At 39.7% G+C, this 27,801-nt stretch overlaps 2 protein-coding genes across 7 annotated transcripts in view; both read left to right on the top strand.

The window, feature by feature from the left end:
* Positions 1-22,080, top strand: part of LOC119476733 (filamin-A-interacting protein 1) — a 41,546-nt gene extending 19,466 nt beyond the window's left edge. For 3 of the 6 annotated variants that reach the window (XM_037750209.1, XM_037750208.1, XM_037750211.1), the window contains exons 3-6: positions 3,278-3,451; positions 4,984-5,162; positions 13,157-15,884; positions 18,257-19,023. In XM_037750209.1, coding sequence (XP_037606137.1) covers positions 3,278-3,451; positions 4,984-5,162; positions 13,157-15,884; positions 18,257-18,478 — 3,303 coding nt within the window. In that variant the 3' untranslated portion in view covers positions 18,479-19,023. Of the gene's footprint in view, positions 1-3,277; positions 3,452-4,983; positions 5,163-11,375; positions 11,835-13,156; positions 15,885-17,024; positions 17,090-18,256; positions 19,024-21,478 lie in introns of those variants that run through there. The other 3 variants (XM_037750212.1, XM_037750213.1, XM_037750214.1) reach the window with 3 other exon arrangements.
* A 468-nt stretch (positions 22,081-22,548) lies between these two features.
* LOC119476734 (cell cycle control protein 50A-like) lies at positions 22,549-27,584 on the top strand. Its single transcript, XM_037750215.1, has 7 exons — positions 22,549-23,016; positions 24,036-24,155; positions 24,250-24,357; positions 24,693-24,780; positions 24,873-25,022; positions 25,578-25,784; positions 26,033-27,584. Exons 1-7 carry the CDS (start codon positions 22,774-22,776, stop codon positions 26,224-26,226), a joined length of 1,110 nt encoding a protein of 369 aa, XP_037606143.1. The 5' UTR covers positions 22,549-22,773; the 3' UTR covers positions 26,227-27,584.
* Positions 27,585-27,801: the final 217 nt, after the last annotated feature.

Below are 27,801 nucleotides of genomic sequence, written 5' to 3'. Positions count from 1 at the left end.
ATACATAAACTCAACTCCAATGTGATGATAACTTTATCCTTTGTAGGAAGTGGTGGAAATTAAATAAGGACAGTCAGGTTGGCACAGCTGGCATGAGAAAAGCATTGTAAAGTTTGAACATTAAAGTTCATATTTTTGTGCATCATGCTCTTGCAGAAACCCAAAACACAAGTATGCACCTGAAAATAAGCACAATAGGTCCTGTTTAAACGTATTTCACAGGATAACAAACTTAAGAAGTAGGGGAATTTTCTCAAGACACTTAGATACCTAGACATAATCATGATGATCTTATACAAATCCATCTTAGCTGTAACTGGTATACCGTCGGTCTACAACTCTTTTGGTGGTGGTTTACATTGGCTCAAATGACGAAAGTTTAAAACATGTGAAGGTGGGTTGATTGAGACTCTTAACTCTCTAATGAAGGATTGAAAATAGGTGCTGGAAAGTGAGTTAGGTGAGTAAATGTTGAGTCTCTGGACTAAAACCTTGGTCATTTACTCTTTCATTGCAGTGAGAGGTGGGGAATCGGGGAGTTGCTCATCGGACAGGTTTGTTACCATGCCAACTGAAGACAGGAAATAGTCGATTTACTGTCGTCAGTTAGCACCTGCAGCTGATAAAACCATAAATACAGTTTGTCATCATGAGTGCAGAGACATATTGACACGTCTCGGCGTGCGATGGGTTGGATTTTTTAAAACAACCTTCGTCGGTGTGGAAACAAAACAGCCCACCGGCGGCCGCCGGGCTCCAGTCTGATAATGATTCTCTAATGGAGGCACATTTATAACGTCCTCTGCAGAGCGGCAGGATGCTGCTGCCTCTCCCTCCGTTTCCATCCACCACCATCATCTGTTTGAGGCGTGTTACATATTTTCCATTATAGCGATGGGACGGAGCGACGGTTCACACAGGAAGAGCTGCTGTTAAAAACAGACTGTGTGGTTAAGGATGTCACAATAAGGTCATTTTCATCGTCATCATGTCAAAATAGTAAAAGTAAATCTGGTGATAATCTATAAATAGTCCCCAAAAAATGCTCTATTTCCTCCAGTTTATTTGATTAAAAACTACAGTGAGCATCCGTTTTAGGAAATGACTGAGATTTAATTAAAAATTAAATAATATATTTGTGTTTTTAAAAATTAACACTGTGTTGGTTTTGGTCTTTTCATGGGATTTGTCGACAGAAAGAAAAATATAGAATAACATCAGACTGATCCTTTAATATTTGAGAACTTTGGCTTCTTTCGTTGGTTATAATTTTTTTTTTAAACATTTACTGGTCAAGATAGACACCAATTATGGAGGACAGAACCTGCCAAAATCAAAAATAAATAAATAAATAAATGACTCAATAACTAAATAAATATGCCATTAAATGTACCAAAATAAACCCGGCCAAAAACAAAAATAAATTAATAAATGACTCGATGAATAAATAAATAAATATGCCATTAAATGTGCCAAAAAATAATATAAAAAATAACATAACCATTAATTAATTTATGAAATGTGACATAAATTGATTTTTCTGTTTTAATTTGCTTCTTTATTTATTTACCTTTGTATGAATTCTAAATCTATCTACTCTTCTATTTAATTTAATGTATTTATTTATTTTATTAACTTTTAGATGTATTTATTAATTTTGCATTTATATTTTATTAATTTTTATTAACTTTTAAATTTATATATATTTTTGCATTAATTTATTTTCATTTTTAATTTTTTTTTTACATGTATTTATTATAAAATTTATATATAGGCTATTTATGTAAGTAATCACCAGTAATAATCATATAAAAGATCACATTTTACACATTTGATTTACTGAATAAGTCATCGCACACTTGTCCTACCGTGTACTGTAACATCAGCAGCCTGCTGCAATGATCTGTTCTCTCTTAAAGAAATTAATAATACATGCATTTTAAAGTCTTTTTGTAGATGCATCTAGATATACAGGTATATCCAGTTATCGTGGACTGGTAGGACACTTTTTTGGTGAAGGTATTTATCTAAATGTGATTCTAGAGCCCAAAGAATGAAATTAAACCTCAGTTGCCTCAGAAAGCAGTGATGGATTTGATGACTTTATATATAAAGATGAGGTTTTGTGATGTGTACTGTCTCTGTGTCATGGCCTTGTTGTATGAAAAGAGTCGGTGTGCAGAGTGAAGTGAAGGAAACGGCTCTCTCTGCTGGTGGAAACCTGCCTCTCTCTTAGTGTTTCTGTGATGATGTCATTGTGAAAGGAGTTGATGAGGTCATATGTTGGATCCACGTGGGAGCAGCTTCACATTCAGATGATGTCCGAACATCACCGTGCAAATATTCAAGGAGTTAAAACGCCCTGAAACACAAACTAAAGCTTTTTAAAATGCTATTTGACCCTCGTCTGTTTATCTCTGGGAATTCATAGTGATTCAATATAATATAATATATTATATATAATAGGGTAAACTGTTAATGGGCATCTTGTACACTTTGATATGGATTTTAAAATATTTATATTTTTGGATTGAAGCCACTTGTAGCTGACGTGTTAATGCAGAAAACATCAACTTTTTAAAAATATTTTTAAACAGGTTTTATTGGAGAAATTATTTTTATTTTTCTCATTTATATATATTTTTAAATTGTATTTCTTTTTTTACTGGATTTTGCATTTCCTTATCTTATTTTTGAGCTGGTCCTTTTGAATGTTTTTTTTAATTATTATTTTTTTATTGATTTTTTTCCCCATTTGTTCCTGTTATTGTTGGTTTTTAATTTATTTGTTTGTGCGAAAAATGCAAAAGTGCTTTTATTTACAAAGCAATTTATTATTATTATTATTATTATTATTATTATTATTAATAAACATCCTCATTATCAGTTTTTAAATGGTCAACTATGAACTGATCATATCAACAGGAAAACAACCATTAATATCATCAAAAATATATGTTTTGTTTTTGTTTTTAAGAAAAAAAATGGGTCAAAACTCAATTCTGGTTATAAATAACACAAAAAATATAATAAATTATTTATAACATATTATACATAATCACAATACAAATATAATACTAATAAAACCTTATTTTGGTAGTTTTATCCCCCTGCAGTATTCAAAGGTCCACAGATTCGATGTATTCATCCATAAAAACAAAGAAATTTAAGTTCTTCTTTCCTGATAAACCGACGCTGACCACCACAAGACAGGAAACAAATACACTAAATAAGCATAAAGAAAAAAGCTTTAAAGGAGTCTGTTGTGTCTCTTCAGGCCAGAGAGGACATCATCGGCCTGCTGAAGTCGGACCGAACCAAACCGGAGACTCTGGAGGCCCACTACGCCTCCGCCTTCCCCACTAAACCCCTTCAGGCCCTGCAGAGAGACGGACAGCTCACACTCAGACACAACAGCACCGACGACGTCTACGAGAAACCCATGGCCGAGGTGAGACAGGAACATACTGAAGGTTTAGTTTAACAGATTTACGTTTGAACGTAAGACTCAGTGTGGCTCAATGTCAATGTTTAATGCAGCAGTTATATTAATCCAGAAACATCAGATATAAGAGTAAATGTACTTCTTCCATCGCTGCTATGATTGATGCCAGATTACATACTTCTTTCCAGGAAACCTCTAAGGAAATTACCTTCAACCCCGTGATACACGATGAGTGACAGCCCCCTCATTTGCATAATGAGGCAGAAATGCATCAAGAAATGTAAAAAGAAAAGAATACAGAAATAAATAAGTGTGAGGAAATAAATATGGGGAAATGCAAAGGAAAAATAATGCAGAAATATATAAATAAATAAATACATAACTCAATATATACAATTTAATGAATAAATACATTTAAAAATAAATACAAAATAAATGAAATAATAAATAAATACTTTTTAAAATATTCTTAAAAATGCAAAAATAAATAAATTACTTTAAAAGTTAATAAAAATAAATAATTAAATTTAACAGTTAATAAAAATAAATTAATTAATAAATATAAAGGGAAAATAAATAGAAGAGAAGATAGACAGGGGGAAGTAATACAAAGATATATAAATAAAGAAGAAAATTCAAACAGTAATATTAATTTATGTCACATTTTATCAATTAATCAATGTCTACATTTATTTTTAATATTATTTTTGGTTTATTTAATGGAATATTTATTTATTTATTATTTATTTATTGTTGATGTTGGCAGGTTTTGCTCTCCATACTCGACCAGCAATGAACTTCAGGTGGAGATGTACTAAATCTTGGTGGAAAAATACTGTGTCTAAAAATACCAGAATCAGTTTAAAGAAATATATAAATAAATAAATAAATGTATACATAACTAAATACATTAATGAATAAATTAATTTAAAAATATATTTAAAATAAATGGCAAATAGATGCAAAACTAAATAAATAAATAGAAAAGTAGATAGAAAGGGGAAGTAATATAAAGATAAATAAATAAAGAAGCAAATTAAAACAGAAATATCAATTTATGTCACATTTGATTAATTAATTGACTCCTGGTGGAAAAATACTGCGTCTAAAAATACCAAAATAGATCTAAAGGAACTCCCCCAAGGTTGTTAAAAACCTCCAAAGGCCCAGAAGAGACTAACTGTCCTCCACTGCGAAGTCCTTGGATAAGGGACATTTCAGTGGTTAAATATATCAAACTGGTTTCAGCACCAGTGTCGTCTAAGCTTTTATTTTGGCGGTGCATTTACACCAGGGTTCATGTGAGTGAAACCAGAGCCTAAAATCAAGTTCTTTTGTGTGTTGAATACGTGAAAATGTAATTTTCCATGCTCAGTGAAGTCTGCAGGATGTGAATGAAGCTCATAATTGTGTGTAAAGAGTCTCTCTGCTCTTTGTTATCCCACAAACACAACATCACCGTAACCGTAGCTAATGGTTTTGGGGGGATATTGTGCTGCTGTGCAGATGTTGGATAATAATGAGTGTTTCCCCGTCAGTTGGACCGTCTGGAGGACAAACAGAAGGAGACGTACAGACGGATGTTGGAGCAGCTGCTGCTGGCCGAGAAATGTCACCGCCGCACCGTCATGGACCTGGACAACGAGAAACGCAAACACACCGACTTCATGAACAAGAGCGACGACTTCACCGACCTGCTGGAGCAGGAGAGGGAGAGGTGAGGGCCGATCGAGAGTATCTCTGTGTGTTTATCAGTCTTATATTCAGGATTAGGATATTCTGTTTATTTAACCTTTATTTATACTCACTGAGACACGGGGTCTCATTCTCAAGCAAGACCTGGTATCATCATCTGAGACTTTTTGATTATAGTAATAATACTAATTTTCTTTAATTCTTTTTATTTCTCTAATGTTAATTTTCAGGTTGTATTTTGAGCTTCTACTAGAACATGTTACTTTTACATGAACAAAAAAATATAGAACATACACTGTATATAAGTAGGCAACGTAGTCACTGTGATGTCACCCGTTGGTTTGTGGACTGCTGTTCTGAAGCCTCCAGTTTGGCATTTTGGCCGTCGTCATCTTGGTTTCTGGCCGTCGCCATCTTGGTTTCTGGCCGTCGTCGTCTTGGTTTTTGGCCGTTGTCATCTTGGTTTCTGGCCGTTGTCGTCTTGGTTTTTGGCCGTCGTCGTCTTGGTTTCTGGCCATTGTCATCTTGGTTTTTGGCCGTCGTCGTCTTGGTTTTTGGCCGTTGTCATCTTGGTTTCTGGCCGTTGCCGTCTTGGTTTCTGGCTGTCGTCTTCTTGGTTTCTGGCCGTTGTCATCTTGGTTTCTGGCCGTTGTCATCTTGGTTTCTGGCCGTCGTCGTCTTGGTTTTTGGCCGTTGTCATCTTGGTTTCTGGCCGTCGTCGTCTTGGTTTTTGGCCGTCGTCGTCTTGGTTTTTGGCCGTTGTCATCTTGGTTTCTGGCCGTTGCCGTCTTGGTTTCTGGCTGTCGTCTTCTTGGTTTCTGGCCGTTGTCATCTTGGTTTCTGGCCGTTGCTGTCTTGGTTTCTGGCCGTTGTCATCTTGGTTTCTGGCCGTTGCCGTCTTGGTTTCTGGCTGTCGTCTTCTTGGTTTCTGGCCGTTGTCATCTTGGTTTCTGGCCGTTGCCGTCTTGGTTTCTGGCTGTCGTCATCTTGGTTTCTGGCCGTTGTCATCTTGGTTTCTGGCCGTTGCTGTCTTGGTTTCTGGCCGTTGTCATCTTGGTTTCTGGCCGTTGCCGTCTTGGTTTCTGGCTGTCGTCTTCTTGGTTTCTGGCCGTTGTCATCTTGGTTTCTGGCCGTTGTCATCTTGGTTTCTGGCTGTCGCCGTCTTGGTTTCTGGCTGTCGTCTTCTTGGTTTCTGGCCGTCGTCATCTTGGTTTTTGGCCGTCGTCATCTTGGTTTTTGGCCGTTGTCATCTTGGTTTCTGGCCGTTGCCGTCTTGGTTTTTGGCCGTTGTCATCTTGGTTTCTGGCCGTCGTCATCTTGGTTTCTGATTGTCGCCCTCTTGGTTTTTGGCTGTCGTCATCTTGGTTTTTGGCCGTCGTCATCATTTAACAACCAGAAGTGACATAAGAGGGTGGAGTTAAGAGCAACCGAACTCTGAATAAGACATTTTCAGGCAACCAAAATGTTATAATTAACTTTGATGAAGCGAAAACACACTGTGAAAGGGTTAAAGTTGTAAAACAAAAACACGGACAACTCCCAGCACAGAAATGTGATAAACGGATGTAAAAACCTCGATACCAGCATGATGCTCCTACAGCAGAGGTGGAATCCAGATGTCAATCTGAGTGATCTCTTAGATGCATCCGCCTGCAAGTTAGGACACACAGCTGCTGAGATCACACATGCTGCTCTCTATAATAGTCCTGCTGCTTCCTGATTAACACACAGCAGTACGATCCTTTACTGATGAGAAAGAGACAAAAATGTTTGATTAGCAATTCATTGCTCTTGAAAAACACATTCTGCAGCGGTATGTTTATTTGTCTGGTAGGAGGCATCAGATAAAACCCGGAGCATCAAGGTTTGGGATGATGGTTCTGATATGAAGAGTGATGAGTCGTGTCTTATCATGACATCGAGTGCTCGCAGCAGAAAGCACAGCCTCGACTCACTCTCTTTTTAGAGTTAGGACTGAAGATTAATTTGAGATGCAGCTCAGCACTGTGTGTCAAGTTGTTCTAGTTGTAAATCAGAAATTGAAATTTAGCATATCCCCATGCTCTATTATGTCTCATAAGTTCTTGCAGCATTTTTTGGGTTGATACCATTTGTTACACAGATTTGGGACTAAATTTAACAATTTTTTACCACTGGAGAATTTATAAAAATGATCAATAATCCCTCCAAAATACCATATTAAGACACCAAGACCTTGAGGAACGCCATAGAAAAAGCCATGCTGTGATTTGGGATCAAAAACGTTTGACATTTAGAAGATTTCTGCAAGAATTTGCATTTTTCGGCGATTTGGATGGCGAGCACTTCTGTTGTGTAAACTGCTCAGAAACCCCCTTATTGTCGATCTAGCTAGGAAAGCCATCCATCCTCTTTCTGCTCTAGGTCTCCAGTCTGATCCATCCATCCTCTGAATGCTCTAGGTCTCTAGTTTGTGGCTATAAAGTTTCATGACGCTGTGATTATCCTAGAGATCACCACAGGTCATTTTATACAGTGAGGTTGATTAATTCATCACAGTGAACATGAAGTCACATCAACCGTAAAAATGAATGGAAACCTATAAGGAAGTCTGGAATGGTAGAAGAAAAACTAAACTAATTGTGGAAAATTAGCAGAGCTTTTACTGGGTGTAAAGACAAATCTTTACATATATAACGTGACTTTTCCTCCAGTAAAAGTTCAGTAGCATCAGTAGAGTTAAATACTGCTGGTACTTCTCTGCAGCTGGTTGTATTTGCCCGTGACAGTTTGTTATGCAAACAGAGCGTCTAATCGTCCAGCATGATCTCTGTTAGGAATGACATCACCCTGCTGGGCGCATTCATTCATGATATCACCTGCAGTGAATCTGCACGCTGACTGCAGCCAGCAGGAATGTGTTATCAGAGAGACTAAGAGCAGAGCTGCACCACGTTAAAGCAGAGAAATTAAAAGTACACACTCCAAAACAACAACACCTCTCTCTCTACTGAACTTTCTACAAAAACTCAACATTATAACCTTTAGTTTAGTTTAGTTCGCTCTCTTTTAGCTCTGTTTTTGGTCTCCACCACCAATTCCTGAGGGAAATATCTGTCTCTTTAGCTGCTAAATGCTTCATTATGATCACCAGCTATTCTTTAAATGTGTCTGTCTGCTGTTTGCTGCTGAGCAGGTAGAGTGCATTGGCTTTTTTTAGATGCTTTTAGCTAAAAAAAACAAATAGCCGAAAACGACACTGATGAGAGCGGTTAAAGTGAACCAAAACAGTAAAGCTGCAGGACATAAAAGTGGACAAAAAAACCCACTAACATCTGGTTTCAACATCAGGGCATTCTTACAATGGGAAAGGAGTCTCTTTCCTATTTTTAGTGGATTTTTCCATGTTTAAAAAACCTGCATACAGTATGTGCTAATTTTGGTGGGAAAAGGGTTTTACTGACTGGTAGAAATAATTAAAACTAGAACACTCGGAGAGCGCAGACCTCCGCCAAGGTGCCTGACTTTAAAAACAGATCCCAGCTCACAGCCGGCGGTACCGTGAGGTGGTCGGCTTGTTATTAACATGGTGTGTTTCCGCGTAACGTATCGGCAGATGCCTCGCTCATTCAGAAGCCTTGTTATGTCTGTATAACGCAGGGGTCAGCAACCTTTAATATCAAAAGAGACATTTTAGGCAAAAAAAAACAAAACATCTGTCTGGAGCCAAAGAGCAAAGTCAAACCAATGCCTTCGGCCTTGAAGGAGGTAATCATACTTTTGTTGTTGTTGTTTTTGTAGGAAACCAAAACACATGTTGACTGTTAACTTTATGCTGAAAAATTCATTCAAATTGTTTCCTCGTTATCCAACCGGCATTCTTTCGAAACTACAAATTAGTAGTCGTCGTATACAAACGTAACTTTTAGGAGACGAGGGACACACATTTGTGATGTTTTTCTTCTGAGCCGGTGACTTCTAAGAGCCACCCTGAGGCCCCTGATCCCAGTCTGCTAGTGTGGTTTGAGAAGTAACAAGTTTACTCAGTTCACCATGTCTGCCTACAGAAAAATGTAGGCTTGTTCTCTGTAATTTCACAGTGGTAGACAGTAAAAAAAATCCCATTTTTATCCCCAACAACCGATGTGCCTCCTCGGTGTCAAAGCGTTCCTGTTGACTCGTCTGTTCTGAATGTTAATGTGGACGGTTGTTATTATTGGGACTATAATTAGCTGCAGATTAGCATCTCTGGGTCTGATGTGTTTGCTGTGGGCTCAGTTTTATGAGTGTTCGGGTCTCTCTCTGCTCTCTCTGACAGGCTGCCGTCAGCTCGGGATGCTATGAATAGAGCCGAACACAGAGAGGCTTTCTGCAGCGAGGTTACGATGACAGATCTAGATCTAGCTGAGCTGTACCTACTGAGGATTATCACACGTTTACAGGTTCAGGCTGCACTTTGTGAGTGTGACCTGAGACATTATGTATCATCCAATTTATTTAAATTTGATAAAACCTTTATATTTGAGCCTCTATAGACCCTTTTTTTCTTTATAGGCCCCACTGTGTGCACGCAGTTTGGCAACGGAAGAACGGCGGAGTGCAATAGCTTGTCAAGCAATGTAAGGGTATTAAACACCGAAGATCACGAATGCAACCTAAAATTGACTTTTCCAGATCCGATTTTTTTAGCTAAAAGCATATAAAAATAGCCACTTTACTGTACCAGCTCAACAGCAAACAGGAGACAGACACATTTAAAGAATAGGTGGTGATCATAATGGAGCATTTAGCAGCTAAAGAGACAGATATTTCCCTCAGGAATTGGTGGTGGAGACCAAAAACAGAGCTAAAAGAGGGAGAACTAAACTAAACTAAAGGTTATAATGTTGATCAAGATGCTGTTAGTGAGTGGGTAGAAGACGTTAGCAAGTGGTCCAATATTCAGTCGTTAGCGTGTAACGTCACACCAGTGAGCATTTTTGATCGTGTCCTCAGTCCAGTGGTAGTCAACACGTTTGATAGCTTGCAGCCACAGATGCCACCGGTGTTTTGGTTTAACGAGGGACCGTGTTAACCGGTGACTCAGTGCATCGTGTTTGCTCGTAGTGACGGCAGCTGTTGAAAACCCAAACAGGACATGTACTGTAGGTGTCCTCGTAAAAGCCTTCAATCAATTTTAAATACATCTGTGTTTATTTTTTATGCGAACCATTTACACAAATTACTACGAGCAACCACGGACGCATTTGGCGGAAAGTCACCGGTGAACACGGTGACTCGCTAAACCAAAACACCTGAAACAGTTGTGATCCTGTCGGGAATCTGCTGTTGGAACATCGATTCTGACAACTGAACACGCAACAACCAGACGTTTTGATGCTGATAACAGTTTTAACTAGGGATGTTCATAATTAACCTTTTAACTGTTAACCGACATTAAGCATTTTAACAGATTAACGCTATCGGTTAAAGAAGGAGGAGTTGTATGTGACTGTATGTGTGGTGGCGGCGGCGAGCAAGAAGCCTCCGGCAATGCTAGAGCTGCTAACGTAGCACAAACACACACACTGTTTGTTGGACACTCTCTAAAGTTACGCCGGGCAGACACACAGCTGACAACCTGCTAAACTAAACTAAATGTGCGGTGGAGACTTTTACTGGGAAAGTGGCTGCATGTCCGCGACACTACACGCAGCATATTTTCATGACGTTGGTTGTAAAAGCGTCTATAAAAAAAGATTTTAAAAGAAAAAAAATATATATAAAAATTAAATTACGCCTGCAAAAGTTGTATTATTTGGTCCAGTTTCTACATGTTGTCATTTGATTTATTCCTGAGTTTTCATAACCACAAGCCTTATATCACTGGAAATTACTGGAAGATATCTTTCATCCCGTAATAGTTTAAATGTGTGCAACCGAAGAAGAGATTTATTTCCAAAAATTACAGGCAGCCAACAAAAAGTGCAAGTATCTAAGCCACAAAACACAAGCAATTAATGTAAAAGTGCTCTTGTGTAATATATATAACTTGTACTTGGAGCCTCTGCAGCTGTAAGCTCTTTGCACCGCTCATATTTGGCTCATTTCACAGCCGCTGCGATGCAAAACCACAGAGCTATGACCTCATACCATCCAGCCACTATGGAGAATTTATATCCACGTCCTTTTTCCCCTTTGCACGATACGGGGTGGGGGGGTGATGGGATTATAATAAGAAAGGCTGAGCAAGTCTGGCATTGTCTGCTCCAAAACAAAAACTCCCGCCTTGCATTGTCGCCTCGTTGCTATGGAAACGCTGCTGGCTGCAAGACGGACAGAAAACTGGAGGGACATTTTTAGGACTTTAAAGTGGCTTCATGTGTTGTGTCATACCTGCTGAAAACAGGGGAGGAAGAAGAGGCTTTCTGAACCTCCTCCCCCTCCTCATCATCATCCTCCTCCTCCTCCTCCTCCTCGGAGTCCAAAGGGCAGGGCCTCTTTGGCCTTATATGAAGGGGTTGGATGACATCACCAGCCGGCAGAGCGGTGCTCTTTAGCACAACATCCACCTTTTCTCATTGTCCGGCGATGACATGTTAGGAATGTGATGGCTTTAGTTCTCCCTCCTCCTTCCTCCCCTCTGTGGCCCCGTGAGAGACTCGGCAGCAGTTTGGCTCCGGCTCAGCTTTAACAAGCAGATATGGATCAACCTGCTCTGCATCACAACCGGTTGGTAAGTTCAAGCTTTTGACTCAGGAGGAGCAGATTGTAAAAGTCTGGTGGGAACTTTTTATTTAAACTTGCAGAACACTTGTTGAGCTGGAAACCTGTTAATGTGTCCGAGTGTCTGTCTGTGTTTGACCCACATGGAGGAGAAACTGCTGCTCAGACTCCCGCAGAGATTATAGTTAAACATCTACCAACGGGGAGCTGAATCCTCTCGTTGGCAGCTCTGCAGCACCTCTTACTACTGATTTACCCCACTGGGTCGGTGTGTTGATGCAAGTTTGACACTGGAAAAAAAAAGCCACTTCAAAAATAAGTTAAAAGAACAATGAATACAAGGTGTTTTTACTTGTAATAAATAAAAAAAAATCTGCCAGTGGAACAAGTGCAAATTTGCTTGGTGAGATTTGTTGAAATAAGATGTAATATTTCCGCCTTTCAAGATGAAAAGAGATCTTGAAATCAGCTGGTAAAACTCGTTTTGAGCTTTATTTCACTAGTATTAGGACGTGTTGTGTGTCATAATGAAACTGTAATGCTCAAGTAGTAGTGTTGTTTTCAAGATGCATTCTCTAAAAGTCCTTATATCTCATTGAATGTTACTTGTTGGGTGATTGTGTCTTATTTTAAGTGTTATGAGATATTTTGACTAGTAAATAGACAAATATACTTGCAACTAGATTTTATTATTAAAATAGTAATTAAAAATATATCATTATTGTTGTTATTATTGTTATTACTGTTGTTATTATAATTATTATTATTTATGTTATTCGCTTATTTTATTGTATTTAAGTTGTATAATTTTATTCTATTTTATTTTTATTTCAATAATTACATATTTTATTGTATTTAACTTATAACATTTTTATTGTATTTAAGTTGTATAATTTTGTTTTATTAATCACATATTTTATTTATTTAAGTTGTATAATTTTATTATATTTTATTTCTATTTTATTAATTACATATTTTATTGTATTTAAGTTATAAAATTGTATTGTGTTTAAGTTGTATGATTTTATTTTATTATATATTTATTTTATTAATCACATTTTTTATTGTATTTAAGCTGTATCATTTTATTCTATTTTATTTTTATTAATCACATTTTTCTATTGTGTTTCAGTTGTATAATTTTATTTAATTTTATTGTTATTTTATTAATCACTTATTTTATTGTTATTTTATTGTCCCGTGTTGCTGAACATTTGGAGGAAAACGCTCAATAAATGAGGAATAACTTTTCGTAAGATATCATATGAACCTTTTTATGAGGATACATTGCATCTGTTTGACATTAACACTCACATCTTGTGTGTTTCTTAGACTCAAACGTCTGTTGGAGCAGGAGAAGGCCTACCAGGCTCGTAAGGACAAGGACCACAGCAGGAGGCTGGAGAAGGTCCGAGCGGAGCTGGTTAAACTCAAGTCCTTCGCCCTGATGTTGGTGGACGAGCGGCAGCTGCACATCGAGCAGATCGACCAGCAGAGCCAGAAGGTCCAGGACCTCACTCAGAAGCTGCAGGAGAAAGAGCAGCGCTTGGCGGCGGTCGCCGACACCGCCAAGGAGGACGGCCAGAAGGTCCTCAAGCTGGAGGCCGAGCTGGAGCACAGAGCGGCAAAGTTCACGCAGGAGCACGAGGAGATGACGGCCAAACTGGCCAACGAGGAGTCCCAGAGCCGGCAGCTCAGGCTGAAGCTGGCCGGGTTGGCGCAGAAGATCGAAGAGCTGGAGGAGAGCAACAAGCTGCTGCAGAAATCAGAGGAAGACCTGCAGGAGCTGAGGGAGAAGATCAGCAAAGGGGAGTGCGGGGATTCGTCTCTCATGACCGAGCTGGAGAATCTGAGGAAGAGAGTGCTGGAGATGGAGGGCAAAGACGAGGAGATAACCAAGACGGAGACTCAATGCAGGGAGCTGAGGAAGAAGCTGCAGGGTGAGGAGAACCACAGCAAGGAGCTGAGGCTGGAGGTGGACAAACTGCAGAAGAGGATGGTTGAACTGGAGAAACTGGAGGGGGCGTTCAGTCGCAGCAAAATGGAGTGCTCTCAGCTTCACATGAACCTGGAGAAGGAGAAACGCGTGGTGAAGGATCTGGCCGGCGAGCTGGAGACGGTGAAAACTCGGGTGAGAGAACTCGAGGGATCGGAGTCAAAGTTTGAAAAGGCGGAGATGGTCCTGAAAGACGACCTGATGAAGCTGAAGTCCTTCACGGTTATTCTGGTGGACGAGAGGAAAAACATGGCGGAGAGACTGAAACAGGAAGAGCAGAAAAGTGATGATTTGAGTAAGATGTTCAAAGCGGAGCAGGGCAAGGTCACGGAGGTCACGGAGAAGCTGATCGAGGAGAGCAAAAAACTCCTCAAATTCAAATCGGAAATGGAGATCAAAGTGTCGACGATCGCTAAAGAGAAAGACGAGTTAAAGTCTAAACTTGCAAGTGAAGAGGAGAAGTGTCGGGAGCTGAATACCAAGCTGGGCGGGATGAAAATAAGAATGGACGGACTTGAGGAGACGGAGAGGGAAATCCAGAGGAAGTGGTCAAACAGAAATCCAGATGAAGACAACAAAGTAAAAGAGCTCGCGCTAGAAATAGAAAGACTTAAGAGCCGGCTGAAACAGCTGGAGGTGGTGGAAGGAGATTTAATGAAAACAGAGGACGAGTACGATCTGCTGGAGAAGAAGTTCAGAACGGAGCAGGACAGGGCGAACACTCTCTCTAAGCTGCTGGACGAGATGAAGAGTCAGATCGCCAGGAACAAAGCCATAGAGAAAGGCGAGGTCACGAATCCGGAGGCGGAACTCAGAGCTCGCTGCAAGACGGAGGAGGCGAGAACCAGAGAGCTGCAGGCGGACGTCCAGGCCCTGAAGGAGAAGATCCACGAGCTGATGAGCAAGGAGGACCAGCTCTCCCAGCTGCAGGTGGATTACTCTGTCCTCCAGCAGAGGTTCATGGAAGAGGAGGAGAAGAAGATGAGCATGAGTCACGACTTTGCGAACCTCACCAAGGAGCTGGAATCCACCAAGAGATACAGTCGCGCTGTGAGGCCCAGTATGAACGGGAAGAGGATGGTCAACGTCCCGGTTACCTCCACAGCGGTGCAGACGGACGTGGTGGCCAGTGAGACGGCCGAGGACGAGACGGCGGCGGGCTTCATCCTCAAATCGGTCCTCGAGGAGAACCAAATAATGAGCAACCTCAGACAACGGGGGCTTAAAAAGCCGGCGGTTCTTGAACGCTACCCTCCTGCCTCAGCAGAACTCGGCCCAAAGAAATCCTGGATACCCTGGATGAAAAAGAAGGACGCCATCACGATCACTCAGAGCGCTCCTGATAAGACCAACAGGGCGTCCTTGCTCCATCCGCCCGAGATGACCAGGCCGGGTCAGCCGCTGCACATCCGGGTGACGCCAGATCACGAGAACAGCACCGCCACCTTGGAGATCACCAGCCCTCGAGCCGAGGATTTCTTCTCCAGCACCACCATCATCCCGACTCTCGGACTGCAGAAACCTCGCATCACCATCGTGCCGAAGCCCACGACCGTGGCGTCGAAGAGCAAAACCTGTGAACTGGATCGAGCCAAATCCCCCGTCACGATAACCACCATCTCCAGGGCCAAGAGTCCGGACAAGACCAACGGCTCTGACCGCCTCCGGTCGCCGGTGTCCATCATCACGGTCAGCACCACCCCCGTGGCTGAAGTCTGTGCTTCACCCGAGCCTCACGACATCACCGCAACCCGCACGGTGATCAAGGTGACCCCGGAGAAGCAACCGGCGCCTTTCAGGAAGTACAACGGCAACATCATCACAACAGAAGACAACAAGATCCACATCCACCTGGGTCCACAGTTCAAGAGGCCCTCTGAGGGCTGTGCTGGTTCGGTGTTGACGCTCAGGAGCTCAGAGAGCAGCAAGGAAGTGTCAACGGGAACGGTGCTGCGCTCGCCACGCCATCAAGCCTCGACGGCGAAGACGACTCAGAGCAAAATGACGAGCAGCATAACGATCACGCCCATCACGTCGGCGTCCTCCAGGCCGACGCAGTCAGTGGTGAGATCATTACGTCCTCCATCTTCTTTCTTTCTGAATATGTTGTGACTCCACAAGGGTAGAGGCTTAGATGTACGGAAGCCCTGAAAGGCCAGCGAGAATTTTTTTTCCTGGTGACCCATTTTCTAACTCTGATCTAAATGATTTTTTCTCTCCTGTGTTTATGACTGAAGAACAGGTGAAAAATATGTTTTGCCAGGATAATCTTTCTGATTCATATTTTTTTCCTGTGAAACAAGTGGAAAACAGGTGTAAGAAAAAAAAATTCAGGATTCAAAGGTGCTTTTTTTTTTTCTTTGTGAAAAAAAAAGATTTTTCTAAATTACTTTTTTTCTTTGCCTCTTAGAGAAAACAGGTGGAAGAAAACAAATTTTTAGTGGGGCAGTGGTGCACTTTGGTGGTCAAAATAGGTATTACAATAACAAACACTTTTTTTAGGCTGATTTTTCTAAATTGCTTTTTTTCCAGTGTGAAAAGTGAAAAAAATAATTTTTAGATTTATTTTTTTAAGTTACTATTATTATTTTCCTCTTAATGAAAACAGTTGGAAAATAAAAATTTTAGGCAGATTTTTCTAAGTTACTTTTTCCTGTGTGAAAACAAGTGAAAGAAAAAAAAAAGTAACTTAGAAAAATCAACCAACATTTTTTTTTTTTCCACCTGTTTTCACTAAGAGGCAAGAAAAAAAACTTAGGAAAATTTGCCTACATTTTTTTTCCCCGCAATTTACAATAATCTGCCTAAAAAAATTCCAAGTGTTGTTGTTGTAATACTTATTTCGACCACCAGAGTGCACCCCTACCCCACTAAAAAAGAATGTTTTTCTTCCTCCTGTTTTCACTAAGAGGCAAATAAAAAAAGCAGTTAGTCGCTAAATCAGCCTATTTAAAAAAAAAAAAAAAATTTCACTTATTTTCACACTGGAAAAAAAAAGGAATTAGAAGGATTATCCTGACAAAACATTTTTAATCTTTAATCTTAAATTATAAACACAGGAGAGAAAATAAGTTAGATCAGACTTAGAAAATGGATCACCAGAAAAAATAAAATTCTCGCTGGCCTTTCAGGGCTTCCGTATAACGACATTTTGCCTCAAACTAAAATATCTGAACGATGTCTAATTAATCTTTTACGTTGCAGTTTCTTCTGAAATGTTTCAGAATGAAATCAGGTGGTGGGTGCTGCCTAGATAGCACCCTGTCCAGGTATTAAAATATATAAATAATATATATAAATATATAAACATGTGACCTCACTGGTGTGAACTAACCGGAATGATCTTTCTAAAGGTCTCCTAAAGACAACTGACAAAACCACTCCTTTTAACCAAACACAACCAATTTGGATGTTTCACTTTTTTCACTTTAAGAACTTAAATTTACAGATAAGAAACCTCGTTATAAACTCAATAATACCACCCAACCTGATGTCATTTAATATCCAAGAGGTCCAGTTAACCCTCACACACTCCGGTGTAAACAGACCCAGTAAGCATTGATTTGATGATCTGTCACTGAATCAAAGGTTTCTAGTAAGTTGGACATTTCAGTCACTGGATGGTCGGCAATCTTCTTAGCAGCTTCTAAAGTGAGAGAAGGCAGTCGATGAGACTGTTATCAGGCCATTGAATGGGCGTTATCAGCCTGCTACACCCTCTAGTAGGTTTTGTCACCTGTTCACATGGTAGATCACCAAAAGATGGAATAAAAGTCATAATTGGAGTCCATAACTCAGTAAAATCTCAACACACATACATGATACACGTATGTTCAGATACAGTGAGACTTGTCATTATCTCTGATGTCCATCTAAAAAAAAAAAAACGTCCATAAATCTGTGTTGAAATCAGAACAAAAAAGACGCCTGAGAATCTTCACGTTTTTAAGTTTTCTTCAGTATCAGAATAATCCAGTGATAGTGGTCTGTACGTCTGTGTGTGCACTGCAAACAGGAGCTGATCATAGATAATTCGGCACACTTTTAATGGTGCCAAAATGTAAACAAATATATGCTAAAAAACACTCATGTTGGAGCCTCGGAGAGGCTTGTGTGGCTCTCAATGTCAGACTTTGAAAACTCCTGATCCAGAACAATGGAGGCGTTTCTTTCTTGTTTTTATATCATTTTTATTGATTTGAGCACCTACATTTTTTTAAAGTGCCGTTTGGGTGTTGACGAAAGGTCAAAAAGGTTATAAAATACCTCAAAACAAAACCATGCTTACTGGGAAGCTCACCTTTCCTTCATGTGTAATCCCTGTTTAAACATTTCTTCAACACAGTGACATAAGAACCGTTAACAACAGATCATCTCTGTGTTTTTTTGTGTTTCTACGATCCAAATTCTTCCCTTATTTGTTGTTTATTTTCCAGCCCGGTTCGGATGTGCAGTCAGCTCGGAGCGCCGCCGCCGCCACGCGGATCCCAATGTCAAAAGGTATGAAACCGAGCAGCAAGGCGGCGATTCTGGGCGTGTCCACGGTGACGAGGTTAGAGTCGCGGGGCGAGAGCCAGTTGATGAAAATCGAGCTGAGGAAGTCGATGACGGTATGCGGCTCGGCCTCGGCCTTGGCCTCGGCGGGAGGCAAGAGCTGAGGGAGCACGCTGCCATGGCAACAACGAATCTGATGCCAAATATGAGTTACGGGCCTCATCAAACAGGACTGTGTGTGATGTCGCCTCTCTCACTACGGCTTATAGCTTTACAAGCACAACACATGTTTTCAGGAAACATTTGATGTCCTTTCATGTTATTTTTGATTCTCACTGAAGCGTCTCTGTGCACGTCTGAGTGATTAACTTCGTGTTGGTGATAGTTTTGGCAGCAGCTCGTGTGTTTATTTCACCGCCGCGCCTCCGGAGCACTGTGAAATGTTTGTTACCGTATGGCCTGTCATCATTTGTGTCATCAGGCACCAAAATAAAAATCTATTTATCTCTGAAACACGTATGGCATCGCTTCGTAGCATTCATTTGTTTATGGTGTGTATGTGAGCTCCAAATGTTAACCCATGCTGCTAAACAAACAAAGCACAACTCAACAGCAATAAAAACTCATTTTCAGAGCTGAAATGTGTGTCATACTGTCCAGCATTGAGTTCGTACATAAATCTTAATAAATGTTGACTGGATAGACTTTAGCTAATGACAGAAATTTGCAATTTGCATCAACATGTGTCCTCCTTCCTGGATTCATAACTCAGTAAAATCTCAACACACATGCATGATACACGTATGTTCAGATACAGTGAGACTCACACTTCCCGAGGATGTCATTATCTCTGATGTCGATCTGGAATAAAAGCCCATAAATCTGCGTTGAAATCAGAACAAAAGACGCTTCTTATAACTGCAGAACTTGCCTGAGAATAATCACGTTTTTAAGTTTTCTTCAGTATCAGAATAATCCAGTGATAGTTGTCTGTACATCCATGTTTACACTACAAACAGGAGCTGATCAGAGATAATTTGGCAAACTTTTAATGGTGACAGTTTGCCAAAATGTTAACAAATATACAGGCTAAAAAATGGTGCTCATGTTATGTAATTTTGAATGCTGTGAGCACCAAAAACTAAATTCAATTCACCTCCTTTGTATTACAGTGGAAGCAGAAATCACAGAGATGCATACCATACAACTACAATGTCCCTAATTCTTTGTTTCGGGCTGCAAACTAACGATTATTATCATTGTCTATTATTATTTCGATTAGTTGTTTGGTCTATAAAATGTCAGAAAATGGTGAAAAATGTCTATCAGTGTTTCCCAAGATGACGTCCTCAAATGTTTTGTTTTGGAGGAAAGAAACCAGAAAATATTCACATTTAAGAAGCTGGAATCAGAAAATTTAGACTTGTTTTTTTCTTAAAAATATGACTCAAACCGATTAAGCGATTATCAAAATAGTTGCCGATTAATTTAATAGTTGACGACTAATCGATTAATCTTTGCAGCTCTACTTTTGTTGCATCTTCCCTCTCTCCATATTTTCTTCAAACCATGGACAAACAAAACCAAAATAATTATTACATTTAAAACATTTAAAACATTTAAACACATTTAAAGGTTTCAAACCAAACACGATATCCACCAGAGAATAATAAGTGAGTAATTATGCATTTTTGTAATTTGGGTAAACTGATCACTCAACGTCAATAACGTTGGGTGAAAGAGTCGGTTCTGCAGATGTGATTTCATTTGACTTTTTGGACGTTGTTGCACATTCAGTTTGTCCCAAAAAATGTACATGCATGTGCAAAGAAGAGTATGAACATGAAGATGATCTTGTTCCAGGTTGATAAATATATATTTTTATTAAAATACATGTTTAAATTAGGCTGCTGATGAACTCTCCAGACTCACTGATGCATTGTGAAGATGGTTCTGTTCTCTGCTGCATGATGATGTGATAATGTATGTGGTTGCAATGCACATTATATCATGTTTGATCTTTTCAGCATTACATATTAGACTCAGTAGGCGTCTAGCTCCCTCTCATGGACGAGTACAAAACTACAACATGACTAGATTATCTTTACGAGGAAGAAACTGATCTGACATCCCTGAACGTATAAATCAGATTACTGCTGGAGCAGCAGCTTCACACATCCTCTAATGGTTTTATCTGATTAAACACATCAATAAACCATAATTATCTGCAGGTTATGATGTTGTATAACAGGACACAAGAGAAAAAACAAAACTCATTCTGCTGCTTTAATCAGCTTCTAATAAGCAAACAGGCAGGAGGATGAATCCTGCTGATGTTAGAGAGAGAGAGAGATATTAAAGCGTGAGGACTGAGGAAGGTAACAGAGTCCTGAAGAAGCATCTGGAAAACAGGACGAGTGTTTTAGTTTGAGCTGCAGCTCGTCGAGGCGGCTGCAGAGACGTTTAGGTGATCAAATACTCGTCCTGGAAACAACCTCAGAGGCTCAGCAGGATTATTAAAATCACTTTATTACTTACCACTTTAAATCTGGTGTTTACCAGAGATGTGCTCAGAAGTTTCTTAGAAATACATCATTAAAGAAAGCATAAAATATGACTAGTCGACTAAAGAAATCTTAGTCAACTGAGACCACAACGACAAAAAAAAGCCTATTAATACCATCTTTATTAAAGGTTGCATCTGAGAAATATCTCCCGATTTGATTATGAGGCCAAACCTACTATTGGGTGTATGGCAGGGCCCTACTGACCCACATCTATGAGGCTGATAACCACTGATAACGCCCCATTTAATGACCTGATAACAGTCTAACTGGCTGGAAATATCAGCTCCACTAACATCCATTTGGCTGCTGACTTGTAGCTATACTTTGTAATGATAACTGCATATATTTATATTAAAAATTAACCAAATGACTCTGTGTAAATGGAAAGTGGTCGCTGGCAGCAACAAAACCCACAGAGGATGTTCATTAACTCTGCAGCTCTGATTTTAGTGCATAACTGTACTAAACTGCACTAAACTGTTTAGTGCTAAATAGAGTTTGTGCAGCAGTCTGAAGCTAATAAAGAAAATAAATGTGGCTGTTGAGCACAAATGAGACTTAAAATGTCAAGGAAACACGTTGTGTTGTAATTTTCAGGTCCGCTGACGGACGCCGCCTCAGCAAACAGCCAACGCTGAGCTGAGATCTGTGATGGTTGAAGCTCCAGTACAAAGAGTGAAGCATCTTTTCTACTTACAGATGTGATACAAACAAGACTACAGGTTGAAATGAATGAATGAAGAGTTTTCATACAGAGTATTATCTGTGTACTTTATGCAGTTTGGAGTTCAGTCAGAATCTGAAATGTAGTATTCACTAGTTTGTCCAAATTTAAAATTTAGAGCCTGTGTTTTGTTTAAATTTGGTAATTTGGTCCTGGACAGGCAGTTCAGTGTGGATGTGGAAGTGGAAATGTGGTTTTAGGCTGAATTTAAAAATTGCTTTTGAAAGTTGCTGAATTACCATTAATAGAAAGAAGCAAAGGAAAATCAATGGCATGTTGGTTTAAAGTGTATTTGATGTAGTTTTGTTTTCTTTAGAAAACATTTTATTCCCCATTTATATGCAGGTTTTAAATACACATGATATTTTCTGACTTTTGGGACACTTTGGTCAGACATAAACATGATAATACACCATATGAACATATTCAACAGGAAATTTTTCTGATAAAAAAATAAACTTCTATGAACACTGAAGCTTTAGATTTTGTCCGTTTTTGTGAATTAATTGTTCCATCCTGCTCACAGACAGCAGACTAGATAGTAAGTATAGTTTTCATCCTTTTAATTCACAGCAGTTTTTGTGTAATTAGAATTTCTTTGGCATTGTTTTCTCTTGATTTCACAACAACAACGCCCATCATGCTTGTTTATATATTTACCTTCCTGTATAAGGTAAATATATAATAAAATACCTATATACCTTCATCACAATGATCAAATGTTTCGCGGTTTCAGACAGATTTTTTTTTGCCTAAAATGGCTCTTTTGATAGTAAAGGTTGCTGAATCCTGGGTTAAACGAATCCAGAGTTTTCCTCATTTTTATTATTATTTATTATTATTTCTTTAATTTTATTTTTATTTTTGATTCATTTCTGCTCAATCCCCTGTTCCACCTCCAGACCAGCAGGAGGCGGTAATGCGCCTCTAAGCTGGTTTACCAACCGCCAATAAACACCGAAGAAGAAGAAGAAGAAGCGTTGCGTTTACTTCCTTGTTTATAAACCGGAGCAGCTGTTAATGATTAAACTAACTAATGGATTAAATCACCAAATAACCTCCAGAAAAACAAATGACAACATCATTCTGTGATTTAAGATACTAGTCTGTACACTGTCAGCGCGTCAGTCGGTCTTTAACGCGTTAAACCTGTCGTCAGAGAGCCGTTATGATGGCGTCCAGCTACACCGCGAAAGAGGAGGACGGACACATCACGGTGACCGGACCCGGTGGAGCGACGCTGCGGAGCAAGAAGCCCGAGAACACCGCCTTCAAACAGCAGAGACTGCCGGCCTGGCAGCCCATCCTCACCGCGGGAACCGTGCTGCCGGCCTTCTTCATCATCGGCCTCCTCTTCATCCCCATCGGCATCGGCCTCTTCGTCACCTCTAACAACATCAAGGAGTTAGAGGTAACCGCTCCGACTCTACGCCAGACCACATGCAGAAAGTCTGCAATCTACCCTAACTCCTTCATATCAGCACATTTCAACATCTTCAACATCTAATTTAAACATTTTCTGAAACGGTATGTTTAACCAGTAAATTCGGCAAATATGAGACCGAAAATCAGCTTTCTTTTTAATAATAAAAACAACTTCTATCTAAATAACATTCTCCAAAATACGTTACTCTGATATCAGAGGAAACTCTAAAATAGGTGATTTTTTGAATGGAGTTTGGTTTGATGCTCTTTTACAGGACAGAAGGAGTTTGAGGTAACTTAACGTTATATGACTCACCTGGATTAACTATATAACACTAGTTATTATACACAGTGACACAATAACATGTTAATATTCCCTGTGGAGCTGGCTTGTACACTTCCACCACTCACGCCAAATCCCATGCAAAAAAATTGCAATTTATACTTACCTTGCATATCACTAAATTTCAACATCTCCTGTAACTTAACTTAAACATTTTTATGAAACGTTATGTTCAACCGGTGAATTCGGCAAATATGTGACCCAAAATAAGCTTTCGTTTTAAAAATAAGAACAACATCTAACCTAAATAACGTTCTCCAAAATACGTTACTCTGATATCAGAGGAAACTCTAAAACGGATGATTTTTTGAATGGAGTTTGGTGTGATGCTCTTTTTCAGGACAGAACATTTCATGGAAATTTAATAATATGCTGCACTGTTTAACTAAGTATCTCATCTCATTACTTGTTGTTATTGTTACTCAAAAATATTGATCACTTGTCCTTACCACTCAAGCTAGTCATGGCTGTGACACATCACATACATCACATTACATCACATAAAAAAACAACAATATTACATATTACTTTTTTTAGGGTTTTTACACTTTAGATTCTTGTTTTTATCTGCTTTATTTTGTCTTTTTGCTCTGGTGTGAAGCACTGTGCAGTTAATGTTTTTAAAAGTGCTGTATAGTTAAAATCTTCTTGTGTGTTTCCAGGTTGATTACACCGGAGTCGACGTGTCCAGTCCCTGCTACGCCTGCTCCCAGAACTTCAGCTGGAACAGCACCAGGCCGTGTACCTGCACCATCCCGTTCTACCTGGAGCAGCCATATGAGGTGAGGAAAAGTGTCGTTTCATACGTCCGATAATAAATATTCACACAGCCAGTTTGAACAATTTGTGTGTTAACACGTTTATCTCAACCAACAGAGCAACGTATACGTGTATTACGGCCTGTCCAACTTCTACCAAAATCACCGCCGCTACGTCAAGTCGAGAGACGACAGCCAGCTGAACGGAGACATGGAGTCCCTCCTGGTAGGACTTAAACTTAAACAACACGGCTTACTTGTATTTTGTGTTTCTACTAGAACATGTTTACATTATTTAATGTTCAAAAAACACATTATTTTCCTCATTCGTCCGAAATCACATATTATGCACAACATACTCAACATATGTACTATCGTTCAACATACTTTTGTGTGAATAAACAGTAGTATGAATCTTTTCGGACGCACTGAGTAGCAATTTATGTCGTCACTTCCTGAGAGAGAAATTCACCACAGCTCACACATTTCTTTTAGACCGATCAGTTGCAGCTTTAAATGCTGCCAGCATTGATCTTCCCTTCTCCTCTTCATCACTCTCAGAAACCCAGCAAGGAGTGTGAGCCATACGCTTATCATGAAAACAAGCCGATAGCACCGTGTGGGGCCATCGCCAACAGCATGTTCAACGGTGAGCCGGTTTCCTGCTCTGTTGACCACACACTACTTATCAATGTGATTTAAAGATTGAACTCTAATCCGCCATCTCTCCTCTCACGGCAGACACGTTGGAGCTGTTTTACAACGACCCCAACGGCACAAAGATCCAGATTCCTCTCAACACTACCGGCATCGCCTGGTGGACCGACAAGCACGTGAAGTTCGGGAACCCGGGAGGCATCAACCCCCCGAACCTCACCGCCATTTTTCAAGGTAGCAGCAGAAGCATCTTTTTTTAGTTTTTATGTCATTCTGTAGCTTCCAGGTCGTGTTTCTTATGTATTTAAATCCAATCATTAAAATTTTGGTTTGAAGTGTGTATGTTTTAGCGTCAAAATGCTATTTTCTCGAGCCCTTCTAAAAAGGTTTCCCACGTTACCTGACGTACGTTTCTGGAGGATGACGTTCTGCATATATATACATATATCCTATGTATCCTTATCCATAGTTAGTGTATTACCTACAGTAACGTAGATACCGTTTGGCATGCTCATAGTTTGGAGATGCAGACAGAAGTACCAGACTGTGGATGCCACGTTAGTTCACATCCAAAAGTCACACAATAATACAAACAAACTAAGTGATCGATGCAGCGGTAGACCAGCAACTCCTGTGTTCTGAGAGGTAAAATTACTGTTTGTTTAATGGAGTATGGTGCCTTTTGAAGACAAGAAGCTGGAATCAGAGAATTTAGACTTTTTTTCCTTCTTAAACTTCCTGAATTACTGGAAACCGATTAATGGATTATTTTGATTCTTCTGTTTTCAGGTACAACGAAGCCAGTGAACTGGAACCGGCCCGTCTACGAGCTGGACACGGATCAGAGCAACAACGGCTTCATCAACGAGGACTTCATTGTGTGGATGAGGACCGCCGCTCTGCCCACCTTCCGCAAACTCTACCGCATCATCAACAAGAAAAACAGCATGGTGGCAACTCTGCCCCGAGGAAACTACACTCTGGAGGTCGTCTACAGTATCCTTCATGTGAAAGTCACAACGCGATGATGAACGCACCGCATCAAACTGTCTAAAGACCCAGAATGTTCAGTTTATTAATGAGAACTAAACTTTAATCTTTTGAATCCAAAATTGAGATCAGACTTCAGGAAAAAAAAATATATTAACTGCCTTTTGCAAAACCATTGCTGACCATGTTGATGTTGACTGACTGTCTCCGGTTCAGAGTTGTTGTGGTTCCCACCTTTAACCCGTTGAACTCAGATTATCCCGTCCGCAGCTTCGAGGGCAGGAAGCGGATGATCCTGAGCACCATCTCCTGGATGGGGGGCAAGAACCCGTTCCTGGGCATCGCGTACATCACCGTGGGCTCTGTCTGCTTCTTCCTGGGCGTCGTCCTGCTCATCATCCACCACAAATGCGGCAACCGAAACAACAACGCCGACATCTCCAACTGAGAAGACAGTGGCGGCGGCTGCTGCAGCCCTCCAGTTCACCTCCTCCTGCTGCAGAGAACAGTGATCCTGCGACACATCTGTCATCCAGAGGCTGGACGGGTAGATGAATTTAAAAATATAATATACACATTAACTTCTTCAGCAGCCAAACGTGATTTTTTAGAGTTTAAAACCGCTTGATGGGAGCTGATTATTTGCCAAAGTGAACGGAAAAGTAGCCAAATATTCAGACTGATGTGTCACATGATCAACTGCCTTCAGGATAAAAAATGTACTCAAGACTTCCTAATCGGGTCTGGAAGAGTAAGCTGTAAACTGTGGGAATGACTGCAGTACTTTGCTGCGACACAGAAGCCATGTCCTCTGTGTTGTTTCTGTTTTTTACAACCTGATGAGGAGTTTACATTCTACAGTTACACACAAATTACATATTAATCAGGCCTGTCAAAGTTAATGCAAATGTGTTTTAACGCCACTAATTTCTTTAACCCATCACTTTTACAGAAAATGTAATAGAGCAGTAATGAGTATATGAATACTGTTCAGTCAGTTTACCTCTCCAGACCTCTTGTAGGATCTCTGAGCTCCGTGCTGGTGCCGTTACGGTGAGCTGGAGTGTTGTTCTGCGTCCCGAGTTGCATGCTGGGAAGCTGAGCTGTAAATGTGATTATTGAGCTTCTGGAGCAGCTCGTCTTTGTGCCTCGTTTCATATGTGACATCAGCCCACTTTCAGACTAACGTCACGCTTTGCTGAGTCGTTAAAAAATAATATAAGTTCCACGTCGGAGGGAACACAAAATGTTTGGAGCTTTTGGAGCTGCTGTACATTAACATGTTTAATTTGTTGTATTTATTTTTAATAAATGTTTGCATTGGTAAAGCCAGTATTTGCACGCAAACCTCAGGAGTTTAAAGCGGGTTTAAAGGAACTGAAAGTTGTTCAAATCTAATCCAGAAAGATGCACATTGACACGCTGTCGTGGCTTCATTCATCGTTGTTTACATGTAATAATAATAATAATAATATCACATAACACAGCATGACAGAACAGTTTGATTCAATACATGTGATTAATGTTAATGTGTTTGTCATTTACACTGCTGACCGTGAATCTAATGTAGTTCTACACCCAAATCCTGCCATCATCAGCTCTTTAGCAGCAGCTGAGATTAAATGTTAATAAAATAGATGCTGCATGTTGAAATGTGCCGAGTTAAAATGTGTTTTTTATTTCTTTTATTACATTTCATCAGGATAAACTGTTACCTGAAGCACTAGATTCATTTTACATTTCCTTTGATACTCCATCTGTGTTGTGTTGTTGCTTTAAAAGAATAAATTTGTCATTTAAATTGAATCAGTTTTCTCTGAGTGACATTTTCATTTGTTGATGTTCAGGAAATTTAAAAATATATACAATAACATTCAAAAGCTATTTATTAAAGACCAAATACATGACACACACACACACACACATATATATTTATTTATATATATATTTTTATATATACATATATTTTTTTATATATATATATATATATATATATATATTTATATATATATATATAATGGAG

Source organism: Sebastes umbrosus, chromosome 18 (genome assembly GCF_015220745.1).
Source record: "Sebastes umbrosus isolate fSebUmb1 chromosome 18, fSebUmb1.pri, whole genome shotgun sequence".
In the NCBI taxonomy this organism is placed as follows: domain Eukaryota; kingdom Metazoa; phylum Chordata; class Actinopteri; order Perciformes; family Sebastidae; genus Sebastes; species Sebastes umbrosus.
This window is presented reverse-complemented; position numbering and strand designations above follow the sequence as displayed.

Excerpts from the sequence above, each read along its gene's own strand:
- LOC119476734 (XM_037750215.1), top strand. The coding sequence starts at position 22,774 with ATGATGGCGTCCAGCTACACCGCGAAAGAGGAGGACGGACACATCACG. Across the intron at positions 23,017-24,035 it reads ACAACATCAAGGAGTTAGAG|GTTGATTACACCGGAGTCGA; the intron begins GTAACCGCTCCG and ends GTGTGTTTCCAG. Across the intron at positions 25,023-25,577 it reads CCTCACCGCCATTTTTCAAG|GTACAACGAAGCCAGTGAAC; the intron begins GTAGCAGCAGAA and ends TTCTGTTTTCAG.